Source organism: Pterocles gutturalis, unplaced genomic scaffold (assembly GCF_000699245.1).
Source record: "Pterocles gutturalis isolate BGI_N339 unplaced genomic scaffold, ASM69924v1 scaffold45916, whole genome shotgun sequence".
NCBI lineage: Eukaryota > Metazoa > Chordata > Aves > Pterocliformes > Pteroclidae > Pterocles > Pterocles gutturalis.
The window spans coordinates 21,764-35,094 of NW_010099474.1; the positions used below are offsets into that span (position 1 = coordinate 21,764).

Below are 13,331 nucleotides of genomic sequence, written 5' to 3' on the forward strand. Positions count from 1 at the left end.
ACTGCACCTTGGATTCCCAAGGAGGTCTTCTCTAACCTCTCCTGACGGTCACCTCATTCTTCCCTTTGTCCTGGTACCATCTTTGTTTATCCACAAAAGTTATATTTCATCAGCTAAACATTCTCCAGCTGGAAGGAAAATGAGGATATGAGTAGACAGGTTAGGAAAAAAATATTTAACTTTCATTTTTCTAATGATCCCTGCCCTATGCAGTTTGGAAGACAGGTACTTTTCTCAGGAGTGGAGAGCGCTGCCAGGAGAAGGAAAGAGCACACTTCATTGATGGGACCCTACATCTATTAAAAAAAAAAAAAAAAAAAAAAAAAAGAGGAAGCCTTGAAACCATGATCCCTAGGAAACAGGAAATCCGAAGTACAAAATTCTGTTCAAAAGGCTTGTGCTCCCCCCAACAACTGCTTCAGAAACATCTTCTGAAGGTCTGTCTCAGACATATGTTTCCCAGAGGCATGCAGCATGTGGTGCAATTGCCATCCCCTCCTTCCTGTGACTACAGACTTCCAAATCTATATAAAACACACTGTCTCATTACCCCCACTGCATTTCCTCCTGCACACATCCCCTGGATTTGAATAATTTCATATCCAGATCCCTAATATTGGAAGGGACTGGACACTCTTGGGGGGCATCTCAAATAGTAACAGAAAAGCTAATTTCAAGACAACTGGAAACTCCGCAATCTCGCATGGCAATCTGGTCGGGCAGGAAAGTTTTCCAGAGGGACAATCCTAAATTTGTCGCATCAACATAGATCAACTTGATTCTTGTGGCAACCAAGCAAGAAGCTGCCATAATTGAGTATGAAGCAGCTCAGGAAACAATAGAAAGCACCAACCCACATCAGCTGGTGAAAGTCTGATGCAATGTGGCGTAGAACATCCCTTTACAACGGCAACTAAAGCTTGATAGGAGACACTTCTGCACTTGCGTGTGTTCCAGCACATGAGCCATGCTGGTATTTTCCCACACTTCCTTCCCTGCTCTGCTTCTTTGTGGACCTAATTGTTATTGACATGGATACCGGATGTAATCTTGTGTTATTCTTAGAAACATTTCAGCTCCCAGCTGAGGCCTGAAGAGATCAGACCCCCATTTTCCTGACTGAGTTCCTTTGCCACTGTTGCAGGAGGTCAGAGGAGCCAAATAACCCACAGAAATATTCCATCACGAAAGATCAAGAGTAACAAGATCCCAAGTCACCCTACAGAGGAACTACCTACGACGTCAGTCACAGGGAAATGGCGTAGTGTTTGTTAATGGTGCTGGAGCGATAATCCACTCCTCTGACGTTAGACTACGTGGCAGAGCTGTGCCAAGAAAGCAGCAAATCAATTAAACTGTGAAGTCTATTGTTCTACAAACTTGCCTTTCTTTCTGCTAAGGATTGGGGTGGCAACCACATCTTTTTATTCATCTCACAGAAGCTGTGTCCTAGCCTGGAGCAGTTACATACTTGAACACATTCAGCATTATATAAACTACTCCCCACCTTCATGTAGGGAGATGGGCAAAAAGAGAATTCTCCTCAAATAAAACTAACTTTTGATTTTAATAGTTCACAGCATTTAAAATAAACCTGGAATAAGAACAAACAAACCTAACCTGCTCTTCCTCAAATATCAAAATCCAGCTCGCCTTTCTTTGCTGAAAATGAGATTATTTGGCTTCTGAAATGTTAGTGGACACATATGAGGAAGAGACAGGTTTGGGGGCTGATACTTCTGAGGTTTTCAGCTAGCAAATAAGCTTCAGATCCCTGGAATTACCAGACTTTTAGTTTTCCAGTAGGACCATTACTGCCTGTCCCTCCAGAAGGCTAGTGATATCGGACATGTGTTATTTGTCTGTAAAACGAAGACCAGACAATCTTTAGGTAGAATTCAAGCTGATGTGGCATTCTGCTGCCCTTGAGGTACCAGGCTTCATAAGTGATACAGAAAATCATCAAACTGCTGTGAAACACCTCTACAATAAACTACATCAGTGCATACCCTTGCTGCAGCACAGATTTACCTGTTCTCTTATACAGACAGACTACTGCAGTTTCTAAGCTGTTTTCCACTATTACTAATGCCTTTCAGCTTCTCAGAGCAGGAGCATCTTCTCACCAGTCAGACCCAGCTCTTTTGGTCTCTGCACTACAGGGACACATCAGGCTTCACAGTAAAGCATATCAGAAAACAACTGGAATCACAGGAAAAAAGGTGTTTAAACAGAGCTCGTTGGAATTTCAGTGTTAGGTATGTGTGTGTGTTCCTCCCTACCCCAAGAAAAGAAAAAAAATCCCAGAGCATTTTGAGTGAGGATGAAAACGAACAAAATATGGAAAATGAGCTCCCCTCACACACATTTAGGGCCATGGAAAGAATTGGCGTTCTAGGAGCCCAGGAGGACAAGCACAGAGATAGAGGGAAAAAGCAGACAGTGCCCACCAGCCTCCAGACAGCTCACACACCCCACAGCTCTTCACAACACCTCAGGGCTTGACCGCCCTGGTGACACAGACCGCAACCTGGCCTGCTTGTCCACTGCCTGCAGCACCAAGTTCTGCTAACAGCCCTTTTTCTATGGGGAATTAATATTACAGACTCTGTTTTCATGATTTGTTAGACAAAGTGGAGAGCTATGAAGTTATATTTGCCTTGTGTGTCTGGAACATTGACTGCTCAGGGAATGGGTATGAGTTCTTGCCCATCTTTTATAACTTAACATAAAGTAATCTTTTCAAGACAAGAAAAAAAACCACTTGAGCAACCTGTTGCAGTATAAGCTTTAAAAACATGAACTGAAAGACAAAATGCCATGGCTGAAGATATCCAAAGTTCCCATAAGGTAAATTCCTTCCCACTCCAAGCAGCTGCTGGCATCCTTCCTGACCAATAGATGTTGCTCTCCCCCTTCCACTAAACAGCCCCTCCCTGTTCTTTGCAATTCACTGAATACTTCCAGCCATGCTTTTATTTCTGTTGGTAAAGACAGCAAAACCGACATACAACCACCGATGCACAGTACAGCATAACGTCATGATACACCCTGCGTCAGCAGAGTCTCCCAGTGCTGACCTTGGAATGCCACCTTTGACCTTGGCACTGCTCTTGGTGACAGGTCATGGATGGGTAATGTGTCCCTCCTTCCTTAGTCCGAGTCAGTGGGCTCTTGGCTTTTCTCCAGCCTAGTATTTAGGATCATCCCAACAGTCCTGGGTGGGGACCCCATTCTCCGCAGCAATCTGAATACACACCTCTCCCCCCGCTCCCCAGCCTCCTTTTCTGCCGTGGCAGAGGTCACCAACGGAAAAAAAAATAATTCTACCAGGAAGACTTGGAAAGTCTCATCAGGAAACATCAGCTGCTGCGAAGGCTGCTCTTTCTAGATCCGAGTAAGACACTTGGGCATTAATTAGCTCTTCACTGTGATGCTCCCTGTTCATGCATGCATCTGAGAGAATCCCATTTTTGCAGGAATGTGGGAGATGCCCATTTGTCTCCATGTCCAGAGCATTTCCATTCTGGTGCCATTCCAAGCCAGCTTTGCATTTGTTTAAGTCCTGTTTTTCAGGATCCCTGTGGATCTCTCCGTTGGTGTATACCTCTAATGCATACTCACCGATTCGTATGCTGGCATTCTCTGCATCCCCACCATGAGTGGAAGTCCTAGAGCTGGCTGTTCCTGCCTTGAACGGCTCCTTCCTGCCCAGGATATGCTGGCTGATGATTTTACGGAAGGTGTATCGGAACTCCCTGATTCGGTAGGCATAAATTAGAGGATTTACAACCGAGTTGGCGTGAGACAGGATAATAGCTAGATACATCAGCCAGAGGGGAGCGTGGGCACAATTTGGGCAAAAAAGGGTAAAGCAGTTAATAATATGTAATGGAAGCCAGCAGACTGCAAACAACCCAACAATGATAGCTAAAGACTTAGCTGCATGGACCTCCTTCTGCAAAGTGGAGCGAGAACGTTCCCCGTGTACCATCTTGTTCTCCATCTGCTTGAGCTGTCGCCGGGCTGCCATGAAGATCTTCAAGTAGATACCAAACATGAGGAGGAGGGGCAAGAGCACACAGGCAAAGAAGTTGTAGTAGACCATGTACTCCATAGTGACCACAGCCTCGAAGAGACACACCACCATACTGTTGCTGCAGTTGATGGGAGAGGACTTATTGGAACCCAGCTCTTCAATCTGGGAGCGCTTGTGCCACCCTAGCATTGGTGTCAAGCCGATGATGAAAGATAACACCCAGCAGATGGCAATGATACCTTTAGCTCGAGAGCCAGTCACCAAGCCATTGTACCTATAAAGCAGAGGAAAGGGGAATTAACATCAGTATCATTCAACAAGCCCCTGACCCAAGCAGCTTCCCAATGGCCCGGGGTCCCAGATGACAGAAGACAGCAAGAAAGGCACCTGCTTCTTCAGATGAGCTGCTGTGCAGAGCCCACACAGCACAGCAAGGACTCCATGGTGACATTGTATGCCACTTATTTCCCTCCCCTTGCCTTTAGGCAGTGAACAGGTGACAGAAAAGCAGGGAAATTAATACAGTTTTCATCTGTGTTCCTTCACTCCACCAGCCCACTCGGTCATGCACACAGATCTTGCAGCCCAGATAATCCATAGCAGGGACCTGACCCTTGGTGATGAAGACCACTGTGGGTCTCTTGCTGAAGGCTGAGGTAGTTCCTCCTTTCTGGCAAAGGAGGAGCCCTGTAGCACCTTGTAGCAGCCTAGCTTGCTAGGTCGCCCCTGCAATAGATCTGTCAGCCAAATAGCACAAAAGACCTCGGAGGCACAGTGCCATCAGCCCTCTGTCCACGTTCAGGTGTGCTCCGGGGAAATTCTGCTGACTCAGTGGCAGAAGCCCGGCTGGCATTGCCCTGCACAGCACCTCACCCTGCTCCACAACAGCACTTTCAGGAAGGCCAGCGCCACCAACCTTCCTTAAATAACTGAGAGGAGTCAGCAGTTTTCCTCACCAGCCCAGCTAAGCTGACCTCATATCTTTCTCAGAAAGGAGGAATTAAGCTGAGGACAGTGCTCTGGCTACAGGTGTGCTGTGCTGCACACAGCAAAGGGGACTCCAGTGGTGGAGGTATTGATGTGCCTGGCTGAAGCCAGTGCTCCTGGCAGTAAATTCTCCAAGATCTGTTGAAAGAGACAATAAGCAAGATGGTATGAATCTGACAGTGCAGCCAGGGACCTTGGTTTGTTTGAAATATCGGCCAGTTCCCAGGGCCTCACAGGTTACTGCGAGTCCTGAGCTGACTCCAGCAGTTCTTCTCTCTGAAAATGTAAATCAGGGCAACGGTTTAACATTTCAATGCAATTTCCTTCCCTTAGTAACGCTCAGCATGGAAAGTAGATGGCCAGATTCCCACATTGTCCAGCCTGGGTCCCACACTGTGCTTGACCCTGTGTGTCTGTGATCGGACAACAGTAGCACTGGGCTCCCAGTGTTTACCCAATGCTCCTTCTTCTCCCTCTGTCCCCAGAATTCTCTCAGCAAACAAACATTAAAAAAAAATAATAATCCAACAAGCCATAGAAATGTTTCCATCTCTCAATTAGTCACTCCCACAGGTTCAGGCTCCTATCCCAATGCAAGTTCAAGACAAGGGAGGAGAGAGGCTGCTTTTGCCGGGCACAGTACGGAATGAAGATCCTGCATGTGCTCTAAATCCCTGCTGATGGGCCTTGGAAAAAACCTGTCCCCACACAAGAGCCAGCAGGCTCGAGTCTCCATTCCTCAGTTGCATTTCAAAATCAGAAAAGAGGGTGAGGGAGCCAGCCACACAATTCCCAGTACCCAAAAAAATCCTCCTTCCAGAAATGAGGGAGGGATTCATCCGATTCTGAGAGATAAAAAGGTTTCTCCAGCAAGCGGTGGATACTGCCCAGTGCTTAGGGGATGCCAAGGGCAGAGCATGGGTGGTAGCAGAGAGCTGCTCACATTCAGACCTCATCAACACAGCAAAGCAGTATCTGTGCTTTGAAAAGTACACTCAGGGAGCGAGAGATTGGCTGAAGGCACTTGAAGCTTGGAAAAACAAAAAACAAAACCTCAAAACCCTGCAGCCCTGGAATTGGCTACATCTTGTCAGAGGAATTTTGAAATTCTGCAGCTGTTATCCCACGACTAGAGATGTCCCTTCCTTCCACTAAAAATACATTCATCACTGCTCCAGGCAAACACCCCCCCACTCCTCCCTCCCTCTTACCCTCTGGGGATTCCCATGCAACAAACTTTACAAGACTTAGGAACAGTACTTAACCCAAGCAGCCGCCTGCTTTCCAGCTGCAGTGCCTTGTGCTGGCAGGGGCAATTACCAGCCCACCAGTGAGGGCATTTCCACAACACAGTATCTCCAAGGTGTTTGCTCACAGCATCTCGTGATAGAGTGTGTGGCCCTAAGGGGCCAGGTACCCACTGACAAGTGTCCATTCGCCTGGGAGAGCTCAATTTCTAGGATCCATGTGAGACACCTCTGGCTGACTTGGCTGAGGTAGGGTTATTGTCCAGATGGACTTTCCTGGACCCGTTCTTTTTGTCCACTTAGAGATGTCACCAGGCTGCATTGAAGCCTTCGTGCACCTGGCTCACAGCAGCCAGGCCAAAGCTGCTCTCCGTATCCACAGTGCTGTACGGCTCCGCACGGTAAGCTCAGGGCTTCCAGGCAGCACCACATACACTGTGAGCTGCTGGCACCTGAGCAGGGGACACAGCCTGCTGAAGGGAGCTGGTCACACCTACAGCCCGTGTTCTGCATGCTTGGCAGGTGACTTTGTAGCATGTCTGATGTGTCCAGACGGCGCTGGATTCTCTGTGCACAAGCAGTTCTTGTGCTTCCTGGAAATACTGGACTTGCTACACAAACGACTGCTATTCGTGAAACTCAGGGACAAAGAACGTTAGTGCAGAGCACAGGGACACTCAGGGTGGAGCTGGGTCCGGGGGGATAGGGGCACCAGACTCCTCCAGAAAAAAAACCCCACTTCTGCAAACACAGGAAATTGGGATATTTTCCCCAAAATAATTTCACCTGCCCTGATGCTCTCCCAACCATCAAGCTGGCAAACTGAGTCCAGCAGAACAGCTGCCCTTGGTGAATGCACAGCTCATCTGTACTGCCTGAAGTGGCTTGGCTGAGGGTGTGACATCGAAACAATGATCTGTAAACTCTGAAGCTGGGTAGAAGACAGAGGTGCTATAAGAACCACAGGGTCCTCAGGCAGAAGTTAAAATCTTTCCATACATTGCAGGATACGGGCTGCCCTAATTCACTGTCACAGCATCCAGCCAGCCTTCTGCGTGTCTTTCAGACCCACCTCTGGCTGACAGCACTGCCCATCTCGGCTGTGCCATGCACGGAGCACATCTCAGCTACCTTTACTGCATCCCACCAGAAAGCCTGTGCTCAGCGTCGAAGGCACCGGGCTTTGATCTGAATTCCAGCAGTTCCACTGCGGCCCATGCAGCCATAGACAGCTGGCACTGCTTTCAAACCCATGCCCACGCTTGTTCAAAGGAGGAAACAAAATTCTTCTTTCATATTAGGCTGAATCTGCCTGTAATCTATTTGACACAAACATGTAGGAAATTCTTGTCATAAAGTCAAAAGGTTTATGGTGAGCAGGGAAATAAGCCCAGACATGGCTCAAAGTGACAATAAAACATTAAATCCCTAGTTCAGATGCTCATATATGAGCATTTGAGAAGGCAACCCTAGAGAACTAAAGCAACTGCTGAAACAGACTGTTGTCAGCACAAAGGTCCCTTCCATGTCCTATACTTTATTCAGAGTTTGTGCTCATCTCCCCTGTTCTTCCTACTCCAGACTTTGAGAAGCTAGTTGTTCACGTCCAGCTCCCCTAGCCTCTGGCAGAAAAGCATCCCAGTGCCACCTCAGAGCTGCTGTTTCAATCACCACTACGTGGGATAAATCTGTCCTGATGTTCTAAACATCAAGGAGCTGCACCTTAGTAATGCTTTCCCAGAGCAGCATCTCCGTGGCTTGGGCAGCCATCTCCAAAGCAGCTTTCATCAGAGGAAAAGGTCTGCACTCAGCAAGTTACTGCAGCTGGCACCGTATGACCTGCGTAAGTATTTATGCCACAGGTGAATACCTGAATCCAGCACACGGAGCAAGCAGTAACCTGAGAAAACTCTTCCGTTTGGCTGCAGGAAGAAAAATTTCTCCTCTCTTTCCAGTGCATGGGAGCTACCCATCCCTCACCACGGGAGTATCTTTACCACAAATGCCTGCACAGGAACACGTGGCTGGGCACTGTGCCCGCGGAGTATTTGCTGGCACCAAAGAGCCTGGAAAGCAGCAATTGTTCTTGGCCCGTGACTTCATTCTGGAACTCCGACTTGCAGCCAGTTTTGTTTAGAACACCCAGGGGTTTTATATCAGCAAGCAAAGGTTTTCAGGTACCTGCCATGTTAGAGGCACAGTTCAGATTTTATCCTGGATTGAACAATGGCTCAGCTCACTTCCTCGGGAGTGCTTTATTGCCACTTGCAGAGTGTTACATTTGTATAAAACCTGGCAGAATTCAGCAAAGTGTTTGAGAACTTTTGGAAAGTTTTGGAAAGTTTATCAAATTATCAAATTCTACAGGATATTTTAATAATTTGAAAGGTAGAACCCATAAGACATTCACAAATCTTTACGTATTTTTACAATTTACCTATAAAAGTCTTTCCTCACTGCATTTTTTTTGGGGAAGGTCTTTTATCCACAGAAAAATAATTCCAAAGGTAACTCTAATTATGTACTGAGGTGTCCAAAACCAAGCAGTATCAGAAATTCCACTCTTCTGCCTCCTTCATACTGACAGTTTATTTGTGTGGGAATACACATCCAGATATGTATCCCGAGACATGTGCTTACCTTCCTTAGGACAAATCACACATTAAACAGTTAAAAAGAAAAAGCAGGAGAAAAAATAAGATTGGCCCTTTTTAGTTTCAGAGTGAAGGAAGTCCGATTTATTGTTTTTTTAAGAGCATTCATCTAATGAAAAAAGTTGCCTTTCTGGTCCTCTGAGGAGGGGAGGAGAGGCTTTCCCAGGCATTAAGGCATGGGGTGAGAACATTGCATCTTCAGTGACTGAACTTTCCTTCCAATGGTTTTACGTGTTTCTGAGACAACCAGATATTAGAAAAAGAAAAAACTGAGGAAGTGAGGAGTCTGAATCTTATCACATTTCCCTCTTCAGCTAATCAGCTTTCACTTTCTCAGCATGTCTGAGACTATAAATCTAATGCTTATTCATCCATAAATTCCTAAGGGGAAACACAATTGACAAGTTCTTCACTTCTACTGCAAAAGGACAAACCAGCAGAGGACAAGGAGGCGGAGGAACCCAGGGATCTACCTGCGGGTTTCTGCATCCAATCAACTCCACTGTTTCTGGGGCAGAAGAGGGTGTGCTCTGTTTTTTCAAAAACAAAATAGCGAAATTGGTACTGTGCCCAGCACTGATGAGGTTTGATTTTTCTAAAAGACTCTTTACCTGGGCTATTCCAGGAAATTAAAATTTCAAGACAGTATAGTTACAGTGATACCCCCCAAAATGGGCAGAAATCCAGATGTTTAAAATCCTTTTCCTGGCAAGTCATCCTCTAGCAATAAGAGCGCTTAAATTGTCAGCAAAAGCCTTCAGAGTTAGCTCATGAGAGATGAGTTAAAGACATTAGCCCTTCTCAAAATCATTTCAGAGGCAAGCTCCCGAGGCCTACTCTACATACGTTTCTTTGTATCGTTTATCATTATTTTGGTTTATAAATTTAAACCATCTATACGTAGAATGGTAGAAAAGTGGAGAAAGTCCAATTTATGGGTAATGTTGATAGAGTTTTCTCTGCAATACAATGGAATGGTTATTCCTTGCAGCTACATCAAAAGTAGAGGCTGTAACAGGTACGACTATAGGTTTGGAAACCAACAATTAACAGTAATGTTGTAGCAGCACCAGCTGGCTGAGGCAAGGCTTCAGGAAAGACTAGGCTGCACTGCTCCACATGGAAAGGTAATCTCTGCAGCTCTAGGGAAAAGAAGGCTTTCTATTTTGGAATGGGAGGTTTGTGTGAATCAACATTAGCGCTGGATGACCAAAGTATTCACAAGAGGCAAAACTAAATTGCACAGGTCAACACAAGGGATTTAAGCTCAACAGGAATGAGGATGTCCATAAACTCAAACTTGAGAGCACTACAATCAGAAATGTGTTCCATTTTTGCAGCTACATTTGTTGTTCAGCATAGGAAGCAAGTCCCTCCGTTCCTGAGAGCGTGCTGCATCCTCCTAAGGACAAGACGGGAAGGAAGGCGACTCTTACACTTTGCCTGTACCGGCCTCTGCCGGGGCTTCCTCTCCATCTTTCGAGCTTACTGAATGGCTCGTAAGCATTGTCAGACCCAGCCCACAAAACACAATGTTGCTTTGTGCCCACGGTCAGATATATCCCGTCACCACAATGTGATTCTGGAAAACTGAACTGAGTGGCACCCCCTGTGCATGTGGCAAAACTTCCCCTTGTCCCACACCAGCCTCTGTGGTTGCACCCAAAGCAGCAGCTAGTCATAGTCAGCTTTCAAGCTCTAATATTGAAAAGTGCTTTTCTTCCTTTCAACGCCAGAGATCACAGAATAACCATTTGCAGGTCTGGGTTGGGGCGAGCCTCTGCCTTGCCTTAATACATGCTTTGCTTCCAGAGGCAGCACCTAAGCCAGTCCAAATCTTCCTACAGCCCATCTCTGCATAGCCTGCTGCTTCTCCTCCCGTCCCATTTAATGGACCCCCAAGAGAAACCCCCATCCACACTCTCCACAACCTTGCTGCTACAGCTGCAGGCAGAGTCCCCCGTTCTCCCCATGGGGAAGGAGATGAATTGACCTCACCCCCTTTCTGCCCTCCATCATGTATTGCTTTAGATCCACTTTCTCTCAGTGATCCTTCTGGTGCTGTTGGCTGCAGCTCAAAGCACAGGTTATTGAGGTTACCACACAATCCTGGCTAAATGTGGAATGGCAGCTCCTAGGCAGCACCACTGCGATGCCATGGGCATACACCATATGAGGACACAGGAGAACTGCAAAAAAGAAGCAACCAGAAAATCCAGCAGCCAAGGCAGCCTTCAAGACCAAGAAGAGTTTTATTCAAATTACAAGAGAAAAAGTGCTGATCCTCATTCAACTTTTCCTACCTTGATTCATCTTCAGATCTGTTGTTTTTACTGATGTTCATCCCTCACCACCCTAGCCCCCTCCATCCCCCCAGCCCATGCTTACCTGAGGGGTATGCGGATCGCAATGATTCTGTCGATGGCAATAGCAAGGAGGCTGAAGATCGAACTCTGAGTCAAGACCAGGACAAAGCAGGCAATGAAAAGGCAGCCATAGAAGAAGGCACAGAAGCCGGTGCTGATGGTGATGGCAAAGGGGATTGCCAGCACGCCCACGGCAATGTCAGCAGCAGCCAGGGACACCACAAAATAGTTGGTGACGTTCTGCAAGTTGCTATTCAAATAGACTGCCCAGCAGACCAGGATGTTCCCCAGGATGGCCAGCACTGCGATGACCAGTTCCAGGATGATGTAAGCTACATCTGAGAGGAAGTCGTCTTTCCCATGTACTAGCATGGTGAGAATGACCAGGCCAATGTGAGAACGTGCCAGAAAAGCTCAGCGTTCATATCTGCAGAGCACTGAACAGCCAAGACGCCTCAAAGCTGCCTGGGGTCTGAAGAGCACTCAGCTGCCAGCCGGTGAAGGTTGCTCACATGCATCCTTTTCTCCCCATAGCTGTTCAAGATCTTTACAGTAGCAGGTGTCAAGAAAAAGAAAACAGGGCTTGCCAAGTCCAGCAGAGTGGATTAGCCAGATGCAGAGTAATTCAAACTCCAGCGGGCGAATGGACAGGAGAATATCTCACGTAGACACACATTGCTCGCCAGGCTTCAAAGTCCAGCAGGCACCACAACACAGAAAGTGTATTGTATGGCAGCATCACATCGGCTGTGACTTTTTGTTTCCTGTTGACAACTACACTGCTAGTCATGGCTTCCTGTCATGTACATACCTACTAGAAACATCCTCTGGTTCTCTTTTTCACTTTTTCCCGCTAGGACTTGGGAAATACTCTCTTCAGCTGAAGCAAATATTCAACTTCTTGGCTTGTCGGTTCCTTTAAAAAAAAAAAAAAACACCAACCACATACGCTAAGTAATCAGCTCTACAGAGGAGATGGAAAAAGCAAAATCTCATTAAAGTGGCATATTAAATTGATAACAGATAATAAACAGACCTAGAAGAATACATCATTGGCAAAAATCTCACATTTTGTCTATCCTGAAAGCAGCAGGGCCAAACCCAAGGTTCAGGAAGGCAGGATTTCACAGCAGTGATGAGAAACAAGGGACTTTTGTTTTTGAGGCTACCAACTGAGCTGGCACTTCAGCAGCTGCTCATAGTCTGCCCTGAAACACGAGAGCCCCACTAATTATGCCTTGGCAAGTGCTGTGGCTGCACAGAGGAAAGGTGGAGGAGCCTTTTTGCATACACCTGTCTCCCTCTGATCACAAACACAAGACTGGAGCCATCACGTGCTGCTCACCCTCACGTACTTTGCCACAAAAGCGTGCTGCACCAACACGCTGCTCTGCCATGATACGAACCTTCGTTCATAAGGGAGTTATGCTGCTGGCATGTGTGGTCACCACTCTGTTGCCATACCCAATCTTTCCTTCAAGCGGACGGATACTGGAACACAATCAGCAGCAGGAGGAATATTTCAAGGTATGTCAGACAGTGACATCTTTGAGGACTTTCACACTCTCTGCAAGGGGCTCTGCAGGTTCCCCTCCTGCAACACCATTGGTTTCATTCACGTAAATCTTTATCCTATAAGCAAGCCAGGTATTTGTTATACCTGCATTGCCCATAGTGTTTGTTGCGTCCACAGATTCAGGTCAGCATCATTCTTCAACTACAACCAGCCAGAAACTCATCCACCTCTCCCAGAAACACACACATAGGCACAATGCCAGCATCTTCTCTCAAGCATGTTTCTGCAGGATCATGCACACACATCTGGGACTAAAGGTGGTGCCACTTGTAAGGAAACATAGTCCCTACAGCTGCCATTTCATATGAACAGATACACACCATCTACATGTTTGCATGCCTCCCTCGCACACAGATCTTGCAGGTCACCTCCTACACCTGCTATCAGATACGGGTGCATTTCACGCAGCTTCACTTAAAAATACAGCAACAGACAACACAGTTTCCTGAGCTTTGTGCCACA

General features: G+C 46.7%; 1 protein-coding gene across 1 annotated transcript; it reads right to left on the bottom strand.

The window, feature by feature from the left end:
- Positions 1-3,352: 3,352 nt before the first annotated feature.
- On the bottom strand, positions 3,353-11,665 carry LOC104463911 (adenosine receptor A2a-like). The gene is made up of 2 exons (XM_010076425.1): positions 11,316-11,665; positions 3,353-4,313 (listed from the first exon to the last, which is right to left on the bottom strand). Exons 1-2 carry the CDS (start codon positions 11,663-11,665, stop codon positions 3,353-3,355), a joined length of 1,311 nt encoding a protein of 436 aa, XP_010074727.1.
- Between the last annotated feature and the right edge of the window lie 1,666 nt (positions 11,666-13,331).